Consider the following 22,375-nt stretch of genomic DNA (forward strand, 5'->3'; position numbering starts at 1 on the left):
GAGTGTGACTTCTCTGGCTAACGATGCTTCAGCTAGCCATTGTACTGGGAAGGGGAGCGTTCTTGGAGTGGCGGATATTAGACAGATGGACAGAATCTGAGTGCCAAAATAGCTTGTTATCATCTGAACAGGCCCAAAAGTGAGAGGTGTTTTATTGTGTGATGGGTTTTGAATGCAAACAGACACAACTTTCTACTCAGTGCATGAATGCATGCTTTGAGACCCAGCTTCATCAGTATCTCATTCTAGGTTTAACTACAAGACTCCGAACAGGCTGCTCAAGTCAAGCAGAGATAATATAGCATGAATCACTTAAACTTAAAAAAAATGTGATTCTGCAAGCGTAAACATGTTACTATCAAAACTAACTAAAGCTTTGGAGTCCTGTTTGGATCCTCTATGGTACATATTTAGAAGACGGCATCCTCTTACTCACATTTGCAGTCCGTCTGATCACAGTTTGAAAGCTTTGAAACACATGCTAGAAAGTGAAAAACTAATATACTAAGAGCTTGTGTAAAAGCATATATTGCTTAGTCGAGGATGGGTACTGTATTTCTTAGAGTCTAGAAGAGCCAGAGCTGAACGAGTCTATGGAGTTTCAGAATCTTCATTAGAAGTCCCATCGGGGAAGGCTAAAGTAAAATTCCACTTAGCTTTTAGTGGTTGAATGTGTGTTATAAAAAGCACAGCCTGGCAGAGAAAAATTGATGATTTCTACTGCTAGAGCTGTTGCAAAAATCAAACCATAGATTGGGAGAAGTCACGTGGCTGAGCACCTGTAACCAGTTTTTGAGATGATAAAAGAAAACTTTTGACTCTTTGACAGCTTTTCTGTAGATATAAAATTCTCTTTTTTATTATTATTTTCAGGTTTGCTTTTTTTTTTTCCCTAAAACCACTTAGAAGCTGAAAAAAACAGGAGAGCTTGTACTTTTCCATCCTGTGGGAAAAAAGAAGGAAGATTGAGACCTATAGGTTTTGAAGTCTTAACAGACATTGTGATTGGAATTACTCAGTTCAATTCAGTAACTAGCAAAAATGCTGTTCCCTAATAAATAAGTTATTTCTAATAATTTCATATGCTTTAAAGTCAAAATGTTTTTGCTAATCTTTGTTCTGATGTGCTTAATATATTTTACTTTATAAGAAATGCTAATTTTATGCATTCTTTATGAAATCTCAATTTCCATTGAAAAGCAAGTTGAAACAAATAAAAGCTACAAACTGAATCAGCTGGTAAATGAATATTTATTTACCATCTTTAACAAACAGAATGGAAGAACTAGAATATGAAAGTGGAAGTTAAGCTTTGTAACGGCATAAATATGTAAATAGTGTGTGCTCCTGCAGAGCAAAAAGAAGTACGATATTTATTGTAAATATTAAATTAAATTACAAGTTAACAAGTCATCTTGTTTACCAGCCAATGAAAACCAATTTTCTTTAGGAATATGTCTGAGCACATGCAAAATGAGGCGAAAGCTGATGATTTAAAGAAAGGTTTCCTGCTGCTGCTTTGACTGCAATCAGTAAGTTAACTGACTGTGATTCTCAGGAAAGGTGTTCCTACAGGATGGTCCTCAGATAGTGCAACTTTACTAGAACTCTTCCTGAAGCCTTGCCTCACCAGCATGAAGGTTGAATGGCTGCTAGCTCAGCAGTGAGGCATCAAGTCAAGGCAGGGTCCTTCATTCAAGCTTTTTGGTCTAAGCAGGAGTTAAGCTTTCATCTCAGCCATCTGAGACTTGGCCTCAGAAGCTGTTCCTTCCCAAGAAGAGTTTTTTCCCCAAGTCAGCATTAGCTCAGCTGGCACTGCAGGCTGGTCCAGAAGGAAGCACATGCTCCACTTCCTTTCCTTTCACAAGAGACTCTTCTGTTAGCTCTGCGGTAACAAAAATTATAGGGATGAATGATGAAAACTGAACTTTGGACTGTTTTACATTCTTTCAGCACTGTTCAGTGTGATGGTTGTTGACTTCTCCCTGTCGCTAGATTTAGAAGGGGAGTAGGAAGGAGATGAGCACTAGTATTATGGGTTATGACACAAAACCATCAAAAAGTAAGTCTTCCCATTTCTTGTTGTATCCTCTGGGAAGCTGCAGTGTTCAGAGAAAGCTCCTGTTCCACCACAGGAGCTTGGAAAAATGGGCACCGATCTTCGTTTACACTTTAGGACTACATATACCAGGTGGGTGGGTAACTAGGACACAGAACTTTTTCCTCCACTGAACTTAGTTTCCCACCACTAGATAAGCTTCAAGTAGCTTGTCTGGTGGAATTATTGTTCCTTATACGTCAGTGCTTGAATTAAAAATAGAAAAAAATCAGAAGCTTCCTCTACATTCAACAAATCGACAAAAGATCCATGGGAAAAAGAATTGCATAATGCCCCAGAAGAAATCTAAATGAATTAAAGTCACCCCCTACAGAGAACTTGGGCTCTGTTTATTTTCAACAAACTATTACACGTTTTGCAATATTTTTTTCGAAGTTTTTCACAGGCATTCCTATTTCCTGTCACTCTGGGCCAGGGCTGAACTGCCAGGCTGGAGGAATTCTTTGGACCTGACCTTCAGCCAGAGAGACAGTGGCCCTCAGCCCCAGCCCAGCTACAGCACAGTTTTATAAGCTGCAACATGAATTCGAAAACTCAAAAGCTACGCAGGCTATGCCATAAACACATCTGATATTGAAGGAATTAGGGGTAGCTTGACATCTCCCAAGCACGGAAAAGAAACAGAAAGTTGCTTCAATGCACAAGAGCAAATCTCAACTGCAAAGCCCTGGTTGCATCTCATCCATGTCTTCTCACCTCCCAGGAACAAAACACAACCCAGACCCTTGCAAGTGCTGTGCAGCATCCTAATTGTTGCCTTCTGCCACCCTCCCAGCACCTCCTGTGGGCAGCAGTAGGTATGGGGAGCCAACCCTTCATGTCTTTCACCTATGTTGTGGTAGCAGTTCCTCTGCAAGTCCAGGAGGCGAGCAGCCAGCAGAGCTGCCACTGCCAGCATCTGTAACAGGTAGCACTGATGTCCAATGTCCTGGGAAGCTGTGTGCAACCAAGAGTGTCTCTCAGGGTATGACACCAACACCTGCCTGCTCTCCTGCCTATGGAGTCTCTCTATTGAGAGCAAATTCAGGGAGACAGCAACAACTCAAGAAAACAGAATGCCTTGTAACTTACAGTGGAAAATGTGGGCTGTCAGGACAGTTTCTCTTCCTGCCTTCTTTCCACTCACCCCAAATTAGTGTCAGTAGTTCCACATCAGCCCTGTCCCCACCATGCCCCTAATTCCCACTAGAAACTAAGCTCAGATGCTGCAAACGCACAGAGTGATTTTCAGTATTCCACCCACACGAGCAGCTACTCTGCACATCCGATGAACATGTGAAATTGGATCACAGGGGTTAGGGCAGGAGCCCACGTTTCCATTTCTAGCTCCACTGAGCTTAAGTGCTATCATTGTTTGTTTTCAAAGCAAAAAATATACAATTTACTTTACTTTACCGGGGAAGAAATCTCGGCAGAGCATCTTTTCCACTGGCAGGGTTGGGTTACAGCTCCCCCGTCCCACACACACAGCTGAACCCAGCACCCGGTCAGCTCAAGAGTCAGGAGGAAATGAAATGCACATGTCAGCGTCCCCCTCTCCTGCTCCAGTTCCTTAGCAAAACTGCTCTTCTGCTCCAGCCATGAACCAGCCCAGGACCAGAAGACATGCCAGGGAGGGGGATACTTGCTATGTTTTCTCAGACAAACTGTACAGTAAAGTCACTCTTCCTGAAGGAAGTTTTTGGAAAGGGAATGCTCTAAAAGTTCACAGCACAGTTTTCACACCAAGGTTCAGAGCTCTGTGATACGTGGGCAAAAGATTAAATATAACAAAATTAATATTAAAGCTAATTAAAAATGGACAACAATATTGCAAATTCCTTAAAGGAAATTATGCCAGTCTGATTAAACAAGCCTAAATAACAAATATAACTGATTGATTGCAAATTTAGAAAAAACTGCTATATTATTTCCATCTGTAAGAATAATAGTTTCCTTAGAGATCTTCTCCCCCCCAGATTCCTTTTTCCTTCTCCCTCTTTGCTTATTTAAGCAAAGAATATAATACTGAGCATGGTATGATAATCTCCCTCACACCAGTAGTTTTTGTTCTGTGTTTATCTGGATACTTCTTTCCAGTATTCTGTATGTTGCTTAAAAATCATATCTACCATTTGAGACTGCACCATCATTTCAATACACGGCTCCAAGGGCAAAAAAGAGCAACAACTAGCCAAAGTTACAAATATGCTATTCCCTTTGTTAGGAGATGCAAAAGGACATTTTTTGGTTTTCATGTATTCTATTTCAGTGAAGTGCAATGCTCAAAGTGAAGGAAAGCTAGCTATAGAGCCTGTAAACATGAGCTACAATGCACTTGTGTAAAACCGGCGATCAGAGGAACCAGTAACTCAACTTCTAAAGTTACTTTTCCATGAATAAAGCAAAGACAAGAAACTTAACGTAAACTTTGTTGCTTGCATTTGGCCTCGTCTGCAAAGAATCTAAGAGGAAGTAACCATTTATAACCCAGGGTAAATCAAAGCAAAATTGCATTCTGATAATCACTAGAGCCTATCAATCACAAGGAGACACCGTATCAGGTTGCTGAGGAATTTCAGAGCTGCTACAGCAGCTCTAGCAGAGAAGAGCCAAGGGTCTCTACGAAAAGCCATCCCAGAGGTACAGATGCCACTGCTAGCTGCGGGCAGGCGGCGCAGCATCCACAGCCTGGCACCAAGACTCCCAGCTGCCCAGCAACATCTATGAGTAGCCAGAGTATTGCTAGAAACACATCCAGGAAGGGGAGAACAAAAGGGAAGCAGAACTGAAGACCAACTTGTGCTAGGAAGCCTCAGTGTGAGAGACGCACATTCAGTTGTCGATCTCTTCTGAACAGCGTTGCTGGAAGCCGGGTGTCTGCATCAGCCTGGTTTTCAGACTGATGAAAATTGAAATGATGTTTATAATGGAGATGATAGCTCTGTTAGAATTTTTCCCTAATACTGTGGTTTGGCACTGAAAACAGGGAAAGAGATGGCAAGATGATAAATGCTACTATCACACCTACTGCATGTTAAAGAAGTTTCAGGGTTTTGTTAGGGAGGGTGGGAGGACGGTGATACTTTAGGTCCGTGTACATAGCTGAAGCATTAAACATCTTCTGCACATAACAGAGTGGATAATGGATGTGTAGTGGAAAAAAAGGCAACTGGTGAAATAGAGCTGAAACTTTATCATTGCTTCTGCTTGTTAGCAGAGGCAGGAGGAACCAAACAAGCATAATATTTGGTAGCCTGCATAATTACAAAGGATGTCTATGTTGGATAAAGTATTCTGCACATTAGGAATAGAGGTGGAATCTAACATACATAAGTAAAAAGAAAACAGCTTCTTAATATCAGTTTGCTTATGAAGAAGGAGAAGACAATTTATCTGGTGCTTAATATTCATAGCTATACTTACAGCAATATTCATCGCACCCTTAAAGAAAATTCAGACCTACTACCTCAAGCAAAGTGGGCTTCAAAAAAGTGGATGTCAGACTATACAAATAAAGTATTAGTTTAGGCATGGTAGACTTTATTTTGGCACTTTAACAAATGCTTTATTTTACAGCAGTGGCACAGCATTTGCCAGAAATTTTCTTTTCTTGGCACAGTTATTTCAAGCAGTTATTTTACTAATTGAATTTCACTAAATATTGCACAATAAGATATACCTGTTAAATTCTTACCCTGTTTTTACTTGCTGAACTTGTATGGCTTTGAAAAACTTGCCAGTAAGTATAAGTAATTTTAAAAGCAATATATTAAATATTTTAGCACAGGATAGTGTTTGTTTGTTCCTAAATGACCACTGAACTTGGGACAGCAACAAATACAAGTTATGCAACTCTTATGTAAAGAGCTACCAGAACTTATTTACATTACATTGCCATTTCTGAGAAGCACTTCAGCTTGACGTCCTGAACACCTGTATTTTGGAAATCTCAAAAATAAAAAGTGAGGAGCTTAACAGAGCAGAAGATGAAGCCATTTGTCTGTTAGAAAGCATAATATAAGGAGGCAGACTATCATCTTCTCCATGTGTCCCTCTATCCAACACCTATCTGAGGTCTAAGCAACAGAACCTTTTCTCTTCTACTCGGAAAATTTCTTTCTTCTCTTATGAAGATATTCCACTTGTCTCAACTCTTCTGCTGGAGTCCGAGCAGAATAAGCCAAAATTCTCCAAAGGCCAGGGAAAAAAACAATCCTGAACAACAAATCAAAACCCAATATACACAAAAAATGAACCCAGGTACTCCTTTGAATTTTAGAGTATGGAAAACAACATTTGCAGGAAGAACAGGTCTGTGTCAGTACTGCTATTAAATATAATGCAAAGGTCGAATGATTCATACATCAGATGCAAGACTTAAATATTCCCACTTTTCTCTGCCACTTCAGCAATAAATCTAGTCCAAGGATCAGCCTGGATCAACAGCCTTTTTCTTTTGGTCTGGATTTTTAAGATCTACTAGATGTATTCTGTGACATTAAAACATAAGCAAGTAGACATAAAATGAAAAGCGTACAAAAGTATATCACAATAGAATTCTCAGTATTAGGCCACATGATTTATTCAGTAGTGTTTATGTTCCCAAATTACAATTATGTCTATCCATGTAAGACTACAAAAGTTACCATTAGAATTGTCTGTGCTTATAAAATACCAACATTTTCTTTTACTGTTATATACTCATTAACACCAGTCTGCGACGAGTCACATATAATCATAGGCACTTCAAAGGCTTTAAAAGACGTTTACAACTTAAATGCATTTTTAAAGAACAAAAATTTAAACCCCTACTTGTACCTTCAAATTGCAAATAATTAACAAATACAGTGGCCATAGAAATCTGCAGCAACTTCTCAAAATACTGTTAGAGTCTTTGGGTTTGCTTAGGTGTGTCAGTAGCTTACTCCAAATCTTCCTTACAGGAGATTTGTTTAGTAAGAATACGACTATACAGTTTGTAGTAATAATCCAATTTTACACATTAATTTGCTGTTACAAATCTCACTGAAGCTACAGGTACGCTGAGAAACAATGCAAAGTGTAAAATTGATATTCTGACACTTAAATTTATACAAAGTGGAGGTTAAAGTTTACATAGCTGAAAAATTACATTTACACTAAAAGTTACTGTTATCTGAATTATCCGAAGACAAATTGCACCATGACAACTACAAAAAGGCATTTTTTGGAAACAGATAAATTAATGAAATAAAAACTAACTTGTAAGATCAATCTGACACATGCTGACAAAAATTAAACAACTTTCATTGAACCATAGGATAAAACAATAATTTTCATTATTTTATATTTATGCATAAAGTTTTAAAAATGATTCAGTGAACATCAATGGTTTTATAAAATAATGCTTTGCCACTGTTATTCACAGAACACTGCAAATGTTAAGTTTTAATTTTACATTTGTAAAGGAATACATGAAAAGTTTTAAATACAATGGGATTTTATCATAAAGGTGCCGGAATGGCTCTTTAATGGGAAAAAAAAAAAAAAGAAGAAGAAAAAAAAAAGGGGGGATCTTCATTATTCTATGCAAAAGCTTTATTTAAAAAAGTTCAGTGATCTCATAAATAGAGACACTAAATAGGAATTTTATGCATAAAACTCCTTAGTAGGTGCCTTTTGATAGGCAGCACAGGATGGTTTACGTTCACCAAGGTCGTAACTGCCTTCATCCTTCTTTCTCATGCGATATACCAGCAGCAGGATAAGGAAGATTGCGAAAAGAAAACCGATAACTCCGCCAGCAATAACAGCTGTAATCAAAGAAACAGACATTCACAATATGCTGGGAAAACAAGTTTAGCACCATGTTTCTTTTTCATCTCACACAATAAGGTTGCTATTATTTTCAAATTGCAGAAAAGGGCTCCCATTATGCAACTGTCTTGATTATTAGTATCCTGAAATATATTCTCAGAAAGCCTGTTTGTGTTTATGAGGGCAGTCATTTAAAAGTACATTCCATCTACAGGTCAGTGATGCAACAACCCACAGTTCTAAAAAGGTTATTAAAAATTTCCTAAAACCTCATTTAAGAGAGCCACAAATACTGCCAAGCAAAAGTTGTCTTAATTTATAATAATAACTTTTAAGTTTCTTTCAAACTCACTTTTCAACAGTTAACATTTTCAGCCTTAAAAGAGCTATTTTGTTACACTAGCTAAGAAATGAGTTTTCCCTTTTCTCCATCAGTTTTCACTCTGACCCAAGACTGAAATGAATTTCCTATTGATGAGCAGTAGGAGGGAACATTTCATGGAGTTGTAGGAACAGAGGCATTACATTCATCATGGATTTGCAAATGTGTAGAAAGTATCAACCCCAATCAGCCTTCAAGAGCAACCCCACATGCTTCCACTGATGTGGATATTAAGGCTATTTCACATTTTGATGCTCATGGGAAGATGTGGTCCAAAACTGTGTGACTTTTCACAAGGTTCCCAACACTTGTGAGGACAGTAGGGAAAAGTGTACCTGCAAACACTGTTCTTAAGCCAAAAAGCCCTCACGTGTAGTGAAAACATCGGTGGCTAGCCTGTGCCTCCCTGCATTATGCATGGTAATAGACCCTCTGTATTCTAAGGGTGGCACTCATATGTCCCTCTCCATCCACCTATCCACCCACCCCTTGCCATGAGCTCCTCCTGGGCAGTGTCCATCTGCACCAGGCAGACCAGACAGCAATGTGGGTGAGAAATACATTTTTGCACTGCAAACATCAATCCAAATAGCAACTCCCTTTCTGAGCTGTGGAAGCTCCAGATATTCAGCTGGCAGTACTCAACTTTTGGGCATCAAATCAATTAAGAACATACGTCGCTATTAAAAATCTCCAGAAGATGCCCATCTCATTCTCATCATATCAACCACTGGCTACCCACTATGAATCGTTTAAGGATCTACTAAGAAAACACAAATGTTGAGTTTGCATTATTTGATATGGATCCCCTCTGTTCCCTGGGGTATTTCTGGTGAGCTGGACCTTGGCAAACACGGCCTCACCTGCCAGAACTTCTGTTCTCTGGAAGAGGTTTTCTGAATGCTTCTCAGTGTACACATCGGTGTCATCCCCTGGCTGATCACTCTTTTTCTTGGCATCCACCTCGGTCCTTTCCTCTTTATCGATTTCTTCAGGTGACTGTGGCACAAAAGGAAAACAGAGTATTGCTTACAGACAGAGAGCACCACAAGTCAGCACAATCACTGCTTGTCATGGGCAGCCACAAAGCTGCGGCTCCATATGTGTACGCCACAATATCAACAAACACAACACACGGGAAGCTTTTTGACCACAGAAAACTGTGCTAGACATTGTAATTGAATCTATTTGTTGTCATGATGTTGAAATGAAAAACACTACACACAAGTTTAAAACCCCCAAAAGTATATTTAGCAAACAATTGTTAAATATTTCCTGTGTTTATCAGAGTAATGGCCTCTAAATGAATTCTGAAATTAACACATCAGACATGTCATATTCAGAACACCTTTGAGGGTAACTTAGACAATATTACCTGAGGTAGTAGAAGAAAGTACTGAAATGCTAAATGGAACCTGGCAAGTGTTCAAACTACAGCCAAACCACATAACAGTCTCCTTCGAGGAGGGAAATTTCATGTAGAATTTTTTGAATAACAATATGAGAGATGTAAAAAAGGTACAGCTGAGACTCAAAGGTGTAATGAAAAGCTGTCTTGTGTATCTAAGATATTCTTTTTTGCATCTCTCTTTTCTTTCATGTGAAATACAGACTTCCTAGTAGGAATGAAACTGAGCAGCTCTGTATTCACTTAACAGGCTGCAATAGCATTAAGAAAAGCGTGTGGGGGCTTTTTAATCCATATATATCAAAGTTAACATGAAGCCATCAGTGGTGTACAGCAGAACCATTTTAACCATTGCTCTCCAGCCACGCACCTTTGTTTGTGCAGGCACCTTGGTCTGCATTTTCACTGTGGTGGTCTCAGCCCTAGATGCATCACTAGTTGCCGGTAATTTTGGAAGTGTTCTGGATGTTGTTATCATTGTACTATCCTCATCTTCTTCAGCACCTGGAGACCAAAGAGGAGACATTGCACTGACTGGTGAAATTCTTCCAGACTAATTATATTTTTAACTATGACATCCAGGTAGGGGTGCTTGCACAGCACATCCTAAGCAAATGGCCTAGATGACAATGCATGCTAAGATAGAGATGCAAATGCAAACAGTGTGCCTCAAATTGTGAGGGAGGTACTTTTCCCAAGCGATCCCATGAAAGAGGAAGGGGGGCCATCAGCCAGAGTAAGCAGTAACCAGGAAATTGCCACAATATTTTTGAAACAGAAGGAACCAGCCTGAAAAGAAGTATGAAAAAAAGCATAAACACTTGTAATGGAGAGAAACCCTGGAGTGAAAGCAGCAGCTACTGGGGCTGTGTGACCCTGGCTGATGTGGCCCCGTAGTACCGTGTGCTCTTCTAGGGCTTTGCAGTGCCGCCCCTACCCCATGGGTGCCCCCAGCAGCACCTCTAGCTCTAGTCATCATGGGGGCACCCCTGGAAGCTGCAACCTGGGGGTGCAGGGTCACCTCCTGCCAGCCCCAGGAGCTGGTGGGGCCCTGGGATCACATGGGGCTGGGGGCACCCGTGTCTCCCACAGCGGGGGTGTGCGGGCAGAGGGTCCTGCACACCCTGATGAGGGGAGCTTGCACACCCCATGGCCTGCAAGAGGGGGGGTGTGTGTGTGTGTGAACAAATCTTTGTGTGTGTGTGGCACATGCTGGGGTCGGTTACAAAAAGAGGTTGGAGATTTGTAGGTGCATGTTACCATTTTTTTAAGTGGCTGGTATTGTGGTTATGTGTTGTATTGCTGATATTAAGCCCATAAATGTAGTTCAATGATTGTCAGCTAATTACATAAATCAATCAATCAATCAATAAACTTCTTTATCCTGACTTGACTTAAACCATATGAACTGAACAGTTTTTCTCTGCAACACACTGCTTCAGCAACAAAATCTCTTTTCTGCAGCAAATCTGTTAAACTCTCAAACATAAAAACCCAAGTATCCACAGAAAGATTACTTTATGTTTCAGTCATCAAGAATTCACATGTTTTTAAACTCTATATTTCAAAAGAAAAAGACTTCTGAATTCAAGAGTGAGAGGACACAAAACTCCCTAAAGATGACCTTAAATTTAATTTCCTTCACATTCAAAGCTCTGCTGGAGTATGAAGATTCCTTTAGAGTAAGATAATGGACATGTCTAATAAATATCCTTTAGTGATACTGGAAGGAAGAAGACACAGACAAAAGACTAAATTATTGCAAGGCCTGAAAGAGGAAAAGAATCAGCCTATTCTTGGACCACTCCTTAGGAATCTCAATGTGTTCTGCTCGTTACAGACACCAGTTACCCAAGTAACAATTGGGTAATAAATCCAGCAAATGTGCATAAGAATAACTCCTTACAAATATATCCTCTTACAACAGAATAGTATAACTCACGCATTCCAAACTCAGTTTTTATCTTATTTTTGTAGAGAAAAGGGACAGGCTGAAAATATGAGCACAATAACGATGTTTTGAACTCATTATCAAGAGTTACATACATTTGGCATTGAAAGGAAGGACATTAACAAGACAAATAATTAAAACAACTTCTGTACTGTAGGAAAGAAAATTTAGAATCATTTAAAAAAGTACTACATTAAAGCTACCGGCACAGAATAATACTGGAAAAACCCTCAGAGATACCAAAATGACAGTGCAACCTCTAGAATAAGACCTCACAACAAGAATCAGATATTTTCCTGAAATGCTACTCAAAGATCAAAAAAACAACATCCTGCTTCAAAACAGAGGTGAGGAAAGGCATCCAACAGGAAAATGTTTATGGCTTTGCCTCAAGAGTTTTCTTTGCGAAATAAGGGAAGTAAGGGCCCAATGTAGAGCTCAGTCTGCTTCACCTTCCAAAGTTCCTCCAAATTACACAAGACTTTCAGAGTCAAGAAAATTAAAATTGATGAGCAGATTAGAGATCTGATGATAAAACACACTTTGAGAGTACAGAACTTTATTTTCTTATTTTTATGAAAGGAGAAGTCCCTTTTAATCACAACTGCTCCTCCAAATCCTTAAAATGCCACCTTTGCTTCAGGCAATAGTTGTGTCTGCCAGATAAAACGGTGAGCGTTACAGGTCCAAACCTCTCTACCTATGGAGGATGCAGATCTCTAGTTTCAACAAATGGATGACTAATCTAACTCCTGGACTAGTCACTAGATTTGCAGTGAAGGTACTCAACTCCTCTTCGGTATGGCCCCAGGGGAATCCTGAAAATCCCCAAAACATTGGGACACCTATCATTTAGGCCTGACTTAGGTACTGTCTCAAACACATCCCCATGGTTCCTGCTTTCTAATTAGCTTTATCTAGACAGGTGTCGGCTTGGCATGGAGTAGGGCTAAACAAAGGGAAGGCATTTCCTTTGCTAAACTGACAATAGTTTTCCCAGAATTACCCATAAATACAACTAAGGGATGGGAAAAAACCTCTCTAAAGCTCTCCAGAACATTGCAATAGCACTTGACATACTACCATGTTCCCTAAAAGGCAAAAAACCCCAAACAAACCCAACCTCCTTCCTGAATCCAAAAAAGATTGGAAAGAAAAAAACCTACAGAGCGTCTGGTGTATACATGAGCATAACTTCCAGCTAGGTTGTTAAAAGGAATACTGTGATATGGCTGGAGTATAAGAGCTAGCTTACTTTTTCCTCTTGAAAATATCATTGTCTCTGTAGGCGATTTCTGGATTTGGCCAGTGACAGTGCTGGGTATTAACTGCCTTGAGTCCCTTTACAAATAGATAGTGCCCTCCTAGTGAGGGCACCACAAAACCCCTGTGGTAGTTAAACCCACAGCCATTTCTGTAGTAAAGAGTTGAAACCTCTTCACTATCACACACCATCTTTTATCCACTACAACTTCTTCAGGATGCCCAACTGCTGTCTTCATAGTGGTCAAAATAGCTCTAAATTGTGCTGTAGTATTGGAAATATCTAATATAGCCCTCAGTGATGTGTCTATTAGCTGCCTCTAAGATGACAGGAACGCAAATACTCTTTCACACTCCTGGTGCTTGAGGAAACTTGTGAAGAAATCAAGACTTTGCCAGCTTAAATTATTGTATACTACAAAAAGCCCACGGTAGTTAGCACTCCTACTTGCAAAGCAACCAGTGATTAACTCTTCCTACTAAACAAATCCAATAATTTCACCCTATCATTTGGTATCACTTTTGCTGTTGCACATCACACTCAGGGAGTACTACCACCACAAGCAAACTTGTCATAAGCTGGGCATACACATACCCATCATCTCTTTCACACTTTTTATCTCTATCATCAATGTGACACATAGCAGAATGACACATTTTTAGCTGGCTTATCCCACCCCTATTCACATGAAAAATCCCCAATACAACCCTTAATCAACATAGTGTTAGGCAACCAGAGATGACACCGTAAACATAATACTAGTGCCCTATCAGAGACCTGCAGCTGAATAAATGGGGACAGTGGAAGGATGCTGTGTCTCTGATAATTCTCACCTGAGGAGATTAAAAAAAAAAAAACAACAACAAAACTTGAAGAAAGAATAAAAGTTAGAGTCCTAACTGTACTGAAGTACAAGATTCTGTCCAGCACAACAAAAACACACTTTCAAACAGTGTCACAGTAGGTTTTTATATTGAAAGACCTGGAGAACCAGGCAGTCAATGACGTGAAGCATGCTTGGAGCTGATGTGGCAGGTGGACAGAAGAAGCTCTTGCTGCAAGACAATCTGAAAGGCACTCACAAATGGGACCGTAGGAAATGGAAAATGAATATTTGCTGTGTTGCCTGCACCACAGGAGGGCAAGCACATGAGAGGGTGTGTTGCCTCATCTGGAGTGTCTGCTGGGCACAGTGCCCCCAGGGCCAGGAGCATCCTGGTGGCCATGGCCCCTGTGCTGGCTCCTTTTCAGCACCTGGGAGAGCGTCGGTGCCTCCGCCAAGAACCAGCATCCACCTTCCCCCCAGCCACCCCACCACCCGTCACCCAGCCCCACACCACACACACTGCTGCTGGGCTCAAACTGCCTTCCAGCCTTGCAGGATAACTTTGCCTTCCCGTTAGGTCAAGAGCCAAAGCAGACCTGCTCTCATGTTTCTTGGAGAAGCTCCAACCCCACCACCATAACTTTCCTCCAAGAACAGTCCTGAGCCACAATCTCAATCTAGACCTAGTTCACCCTGAGCTAGCCTTCTCAATTCAAGCTGCTATTGACTGAGAAATATTAGTCTGGGGAAGAGAAGGGAAAGGAAAAAAATCTGCATGAGAATACAATGAATATACTGCAGAGACTTGTCTACCATGAGTAACCGAAGAGAAGATACAAGAACCAAACTGATAACTTTCCAAAGAACTTGTAGAATCTGATAGAGTTGGTACCTCTCCTTAACATAAGGGTAGTCATGCTGCTTAGCAGCTACTTCCAGGTACCTGCGAGACCAAGGTTCAGTTAAGCCTTTTTATGCCAGAGGAAAAAGTAGTTATAAAAGCAATTCAAGTTGTTTATAGGAAGGAAAACTATTTTTACTCTTCTATTATTATGCTACATAAAACCACCAACACTAAAAACAGTGATGACAGACTGAGGCATCTTCTCAGAGGTGGAGACTGCAAGAAGGAAGCAATGGACTAATGAATTCATTATGGACTTTCTGTTGTTGATACAGAGCAATGAGGATGCAGACATGGCTCCTTCAGAAACTGTTAACCAAGTGGATGGATTTGGACTGAACACTTGGGGAAAAGCACAATGGTAGCTGAATGTACATGAAGGCTAAAGAAGCTATGAAAGGAAAGAAAAGAAAAAATGCAGAACACCATCACCTATTTTTTTTCCCCTTTACAAAAAGCCCTCAGCCAATTTCTAGTTTGAAATGTGTCATGTCTACAGAGACATTTGTCCACGTTAATGCTGCTGCAGACCTGCGAGGGCATTAATGGTGGTGCTGACAATTCCTGTTTATCTCCATAGGCCTGGTGGCATCTAACAAATTTCATACCAAAGAAAGGAGTCAGCATGTTGTCATGTTGGATCTGTTTGCTTGGAGTGGAATTACATGGCAAGAAAACCACTCTTGAGTGGGAAGGCTCTTCCTGCTAGAGGAACACTACATCACTGAGTATCAAGTAGAGACACACATTCAACATACTATAATGAAAACTGATCATTGGACATCTGCAGGACAGTTTCTGCTTCATAAAATAGAGATAGCAGTAAGTATAGGATGGGTAGAGTGGAGGGGATGCTAATCTGCTTCTCTCGAGATTTTTTTCTTAAATGAATAAAACTGGGCCCACAGATTGGTCAGAAGATTATTTTAACTTAGAGTTTTTCCTTTGCTTAAAAGTATTAGATTTTGGTACTGTAACATGAGCTCTTTGGAGAGGCATCCAGCTAGTCTCAGTCTACAATGAGACTTTTCCTGTTTTCTTGTAGGAAAGAAACAAAGATTGCCAGAGGCAGCAAGAATGCTCCCTCTTGGCATTACTGTTGGTGAAGTCTACAGGTAGATTCTGTCCTTCTGGCTCCACTTTTACCACTGAGAGGGGTTAATAAAATCTCAACCTAGTTCTTGTATAGTACTTTCCACTTAAAAAGCAAGGCTGCATTTTGAATCGTTCATATTAGAAACAGCCAAACTCCATAGAGGGATAAAAAAAAAAAAGCCAAAAAAACCAGACCATTCTCCATACCACTATTTATTAACCTATCTTCTTTCATGAAGCTTACAAAGTCACCAGCATCTGAAGACAGAATGGGATGCTGACTGAAAGTGTGATCTTACTGGAGATAAGAATTTTCCTCAGACAGTCCTGGGAATGGAAACATTGAATTGTTAATTTAATTTATTTTTTCTTTTTGAAATGAAATGTTAAATTTCCCCTCAAAGAAGTCTACAGCAAGGAGGTCCAATTAAGCCTTTGATCACACTGAAATATCAAACTGCCCCCATGAAGAACTTCCAAAATGCAAGCTATCATCCAGATGCCAATAACCTTGGGCCTAGATTTGCCTGGCAGCACAATCAGACCTCTGCAGACTTCATTTTAACATATCCTTGAATCACCAAAAGAACGGAAAAGCAAAAATCCATCTGAAAAATCTCAGCTGTGGCTTACAAGGTAACAAATACAAAACATGCATAAAAAATATGACAAAAGGTGCTTCAAGAGGGATTCATCCTTTAAAAATCCACAAGTATGTAAAACCATCAAAAGACAGATTACAAAAAGTATAATAACAAAGAAATAAGTAACACATACTTGGAAAAGAAATGGGATTTCCACAACAGCTTAGCAAATACTCAAAACAACAAGGAAATTCCTCCTCCAAAAATACCATAAAATCCTGCACTTAACTTGTAACAGCTAGAGTCTCCCAGCTAGTCTAGAAGACAATCCACAAAGAGACCTTCTGAGAGAAATGATTAATGAGGTTTCACTGACAGTTTTTTGAAAAATGATGATCTAGTTACATGCCTCTAATGAGTGTTTAAGTCTGAGAACTTAGTATCTTATGTTTAAGAATTACTTAATTCACTATATGAATGTAATTACCTCAGAGAAAACTCATATTTTTGGCAGTATCTAGACTTCTAAATTTAAAAGAACAACAAAAAGGCACAGACACTATGTTTACAGGAACCTGAATGCATATAAGAGAAAACAAGATTGCTGCTGCTGTGTTTTCTTACAGACTGCTAAATTAGCATTATGTCATGGATGTACTAAGCCTTCTCTAATCCTTATTTCTAAACTCCAGAGAGATCTACACAGAAACCAGAGGGAAAGCAGAGAGACAGCAGAGAGAAAACACCACAAGTGAAATGATGCAACTAAGGTGTAAGAGAAAAGAGCAGAAAGTTAGTATTTAAAACCCAGCCCGCAGGGGTGTTCAGTGCTCTGTAAATAAAGAGCCAAGCACTCATGATACTCACTGAAAGTAACAACTCCAGCTTATAAAGGAAAACTGCACAGCTTTTCCTCAAATAACCGCATTACCTCTTACACCTTTGAAAATCAAATTGTGACACATTGTCTCACCTGAACCTGACCCAGAAGAATAATCATCATCATCAATTGGATAGACGCCTGATGCTTCTTCAACAGAGCTGTTGTCAAGGTACAAATCTTTATCAGAGGTCAAATCTGTTCTCTGGAAAACAGATAAGAGGGAATGGTTAAAAAGATAACAGTTCTCCAGCGTAGCAGTCTCTTAATCTTCACTCCTATTTCCGAAGCTGATGATGGCACACTGAACAGTTTATAATTTCAGTTTATGCAACACATTCATCTAAGTTGTTAAAGAAATTTGTAAAAATTGCAGCATAAAAAAACCAAGGCTGCACAACGAAAACTAGGAAACCACCCAATCTCTAGGAACCAAGCCCCCTTCAAATCACACTTCATCTCATTAAATGCATGAATGAATAAACAGGATTTGCAATATACTCTGCAGAGCTTCTGTAACAAGAAAGAAGTAAATCCTGGAACCAAGGCCTCTGTCAGGATCTCAAATATGCACATCTATAGACTGTCACATGCAGACTGTCATTTGATCTCAAATGGGAAGCAACAAGAGCATGTATCAAAACCCGTTTCACAGGTATATCGACCTCAATGCATCTCTCCTAAAATTTAGCTGTAGCTTCAAGAGGCTAAAAATTTGGGTTTTTGTGACTTTCACCACATTTATGTCTCCAAGTATTTCTCCACTAAAGAGAAATTCTGCTAAAATGAGCTGATAATAGAACAAGGTATCAGTCACGCTTTTAGATTGACAATTCAGGCTTTGAAAGACTAGACATTCTCTTCTTCCACAGCAGCTTGCACTTTCTTGACAGAACATGACCTTCCTTACAGGAGCCATGTATCTTTGACGACTGAGAAGATACCTGCTGCTATTACTACTATTACTTTTATGAGCATTTCCGTGAAGACCCATTTGCCACGACTTGTTGAAAAAAGTATGACAGTTGCAAACAGAGTTTTAAGTCAAAAAGCCAAATACCAAAATGCTACACCAAAGTGCATCTGTTCTGTATCGCATATAAGCACCCAAACCTGCTGCTCTGAGTACCAAGGGCTTCCATCTTACTTTTTACTGCATGGCATTGATTGCCTCGTTTATTCTACCCAGCATTCACTGTAGCTTTCCTAAAGGGGTATCAAACTGTGAAAGGGTTAACTCCTGTATTCAAAGACCCACATCAGACTTTTCAAGGTAATTTTTTTCCCAAAGGTCAAAAAAATATTGTTGAAGACATCTGTGACTTATTTTTTTAGGAGTTTTTTGGCAACAGATTCCTGTTCTAAGCTTTTTCATGGCAGAAAACTGCTCTTCAGTTTGATCTACAGCGAAAAATGATTCTTCATGGAAAGCAGAAAGGCCATCCTGATTATTAGAGTATTTCAGAGTAAAAGACCTTTCCACTGGGGATACCTATAACACTTCACTGAAAAGCTCTTAAACTAAAACAGTGTTATCCTGCTTTTCTTCTACAGAGGAAAAAGAAAAATAACATGACACTCGGTCAAAGTCTACTCTTGCTATGGCAAGAGGATTACCTGTGGGATATGTGGGAGAAGAAAAGCCCTGGTTTTAAGATAGGTTTACAAAAGGCCTGTTCTCATCTGCCTCTGCTAGTTCACATGGTCTGCCTAGAACTGGCTGCAGTCCAAAGCAGAAATTCGAGACACTGTCTGGTCACCGTCAAATGACTTAACTCCTTTAAAATATGTTTCCAAAGGAAGGCCTGAAGTACCTCGGTAGGTGTATAGGTGGTATTGTAATTAAGACACAGCTGAGACTGTTTCCGTATAGGAAAACAACTCCCTGTCACAGGACAAATATCCTGCTGTTGACGAGGCTGCCACAATAGACCAAGCCACTTCACCCCATTTTACTTTCAGCCACAATTGTGGTACAAAATAGCCCACTCTCCAATACCAGTCAGGAAAAAACAAAATATATTTAAAAGGAAACGCAGGTGGCTCACCATGAGTATACAAAAGGCATACAATATTCAAAGGCAGTAAATGATACCCAACACCAAGCTGGGAAAAAAAAATTGAAGACCTACCTGGAGAAATTTCCTAACAATGGAAATAGCAATAGCATTTGTCAACAGCTGAGAAACTGCCTGAGTTTCCAAATGTTAGTGACTGAAAACTAGTCTTCATGAGAACAGAAGCATCACACATCCATGCCCAGAATTTTTAGTGTGGAATAAAGATATGAACTTACAAATCTATTTTTTCCTTAGGCCATTTCCTACTTCTGTCTATATCAGAAGCAAACTTAATAGAATTCAAAAACCAAACAAAAATCCAAAACATCCCCCTGCAAAACCCATGTTTTCTTGCTCTTTCCAGCCTCACAGGACTTAGAGAAGACAGAAATGATCCCTGACAGTTATTCTAAAGATTCAGTTTTTGTAAGACAGCTAAGCAGCTATCCCAATCCAGCCCAAGCTGCAAGTGCCTGGTCAGCCAGGCTCCCCACCATCATATTCACTCCCTTTCTTTCAATGAATTATGGCTTTTCAGCTGCCAAAAAGCTTTCATTTCTAGCTATGCTGAGATGTTCTCAAGATTTAAATCAGCTGAAAACAGAGAAACAGAAATGGAAGAAAAGCCTGTGTAGTTTTCAGCAGCAAGTTGAGCATCCATTGTATTTTATTTGGGGAATGCAAAAAATACAATATGAAACATTATTTAACATATAGTATTGTGGGTGGATTTCTCATTCTCCGTCAGAATGAGAAAACTATTCCCCACAGTCTTACAGAATCAGTACAATATTTACTATAGGGAGAAATATACAGTACAGTGAACTCCAAATGCATTCACATCAAACATCACACACTCCATGTGAGGAAGATGTTCTGCAGCTTCTCTGGCCAGAGCCCCTTGCTTCAGCCCATTTCCAGCGCAAATGATTCTCATCTAGTGAAACTTGGGCAGGACATGAGCACCCTCTCAAACAAAAGGCACAAAGAAGCATACTCTAGCTTAAAAATCCCCAAGCGTTTGCCTAGATAAATGCATTGCACTATCCCCAAACAGACTCTCTTCGCGAGCTGACTAGTGGACATGGGGTAGGGACACCCCCCTCCTACACCCACAGCTTGCACCTCTTTTCCCAGTTGCTCAGAAGCATGCACTGCCTTAGGCCACTTGGAATGAAAGTTGTCTTAAGGTTAAGAATAAAAACAAAAGCCCAACAGTTAACAAAAAATAATTCTGTGAAGATTAAGCTTAGAAAAATGAGATGGTTAATGAAAAGAAAAGAATACTTCATTCATGGTGCTTATGTATCAAGCACTGAAACCATGTTTTGCAATTTTATGCTATGTAAAAAATAATTGGATTTAACATTTGCTCTAGAAATGTTTTCTTGCTTGTCAGCTGGGAATCCATGGGGGCCTGTGGACTACTTCCAGGGTCTTCATTAAAGATAAGTTGGAAAAACAAGTCTGTTGTCAGTAATCTTGGACAGAGAAAGGTCTGTACCAGCACTTCAGTATGCTTAGGAGGAAGAGTAAAAAAGTTTGCAAATTACAACTCCATAAATCTATTTTTACTTATCATGAAGGCCAAATATTTAAGAGACCATTTCCTATGGCTAACAATTGAAATAAGAGCCCTTATGACACTTTTACGTAACAGCCTTATTTTCAGATCTATTAAAATGGCAGGAACACCAGGAAAGGATGTCTCTGTTATCAGTCTTTTAATCTGACCCTGAAGCCACAAAAACTGCTCGTTACCTCTTGACAGAGATTGCATTCTCATCCATCATTGTTAACCCACTTACGTTTTTATTCCAAGAATATAAAGCTGCAAAATCCTGTGACCTAAAAACTTCACATGCTACATGCCAATGATCAGTGATTCCTGTCTGGTTATCGACTACACTGGCATAAATCTAAACCTTATGGATGTAGTGTAGATTAGCACCCATTAAGTACTAGATAAAAGATATTCCCCGTATCAGTAATATGTTGAATTTGAAATCTCGAACTCTTTATTTTACTAAAGCTATATTTTAAATTATTTTTAATTTAATAGATTTAGATCATTCAGGACATTATAAAAAAAAAAACCCAAAAGCCTCATTCTGACACTAAATGTCAGAATGTAAACAAAGCAAAAAAGCCTTTTCTGACTCATCATTTCATCAAAAAGTACAAAGTGCCCTGTCACAGCCATTCCCTTTTCCAGTGCTGCTGATAAAGTCAGTCCTTCCAGTATGTGGGGGATAATTTAGGAGTAAGACATTAAAGACTTCTATGCCATATAGATGAAGCCAAGAAAGCTGGTGTGAGGAGCAGTGAAGAAGTAATGCCTACCATGGCTGTTGTGGCTGTTGGAATCAGACGGAAGAGCGATGAGTAATTGCCATATGGAAGGAAACATTTTATTACTTACAGATGCACGCAAATTTCTCTTCTCTGCCTTTTTAGGTATATGTATGGGACAGAGAATTTGAGTTTTGCAGCTGGGTTATTAACGGTACATTGCTTCCCTTTTTCCCCAGATGGAAGTCCTTTAGATGCAAACCACTCAGTATGCACAGAACCAGAGACTAGTATTTTAAAAGTGATGTTATATCACAGATACCTAAGCCAGAAGGCTCTGAAAATTTGCAAACATTACAGCTGTTGATTAGACAGAGATCTTATATGTAAAAAGGAGAAAGGAAACGGATTTTCCTCTTCTATTAACGTATAGTGCTGTTCCATACATGCTTGTATAAAAGCACGCTCAGCTGGTGAGTCTGAGTTCACTGAAGTGATGTATTCTTCATATACACTACTTTTTTTTGAAAGCTAGCTACCCGAATGCATTCATTTAAAGCCCGAGGGCTGTTGCAGAGACTCCCATTGAAGGCTGGAAAAAAGGCACTTGTGTGAAGGAGAAGCTGTATTTCCCTCTAGGCTTCCTGCTAAAGGAACTATGACCTGCCACCCAACAGGAGTTACTACTAATATGCTTCAGCATTGCCAACCTCGAAGCAGGCAGGTGTCTTCCTATTGTTGGCTGCCATTTCTTTGCTTTCCCTGATCACACCAGGAAACCTATTTCATCAAGTGGGACTGTCCCATTAAGAGTTCATTAACCTTGTCCAGG

At 39.7% G+C, this 22,375-nt stretch overlaps 1 protein-coding gene across 1 annotated transcript in view; it reads right to left on the reverse strand.

The window, feature by feature from the left end:
• Positions 1-5,618: 5,618 nt before the first annotated feature.
• SDC2 (syndecan 2) overlaps positions 5,619-22,375 on the reverse strand; it is a 61,551-nt gene continuing 44,794 nt past the window's right edge. The window contains exons 2-5 of the mRNA XM_030497281.1: positions 17,285-17,396; positions 10,058-10,191; positions 9,143-9,278; positions 5,619-7,893 (exon numbers count right to left, since the gene is read on the reverse strand). Of these exons, the coding sequence (XP_030353141.1) occupies positions 7,730-7,893; positions 9,143-9,278; positions 10,058-10,191; positions 17,285-17,396 (546 nt within the window). The 3' untranslated portion in view covers positions 5,619-7,729. The remainder of the gene's footprint in view (positions 7,894-9,142; positions 9,279-10,057; positions 10,192-17,284; positions 17,397-22,375) is intronic.

Source organism: Strigops habroptila, chromosome 1, assembly GCF_004027225.2.
Source record: "Strigops habroptila isolate Jane chromosome 1, bStrHab1.2.pri, whole genome shotgun sequence".
Lineage (NCBI taxonomy): Eukaryota > Metazoa > Chordata > Aves > Psittaciformes > Psittacidae > Strigops > Strigops habroptila.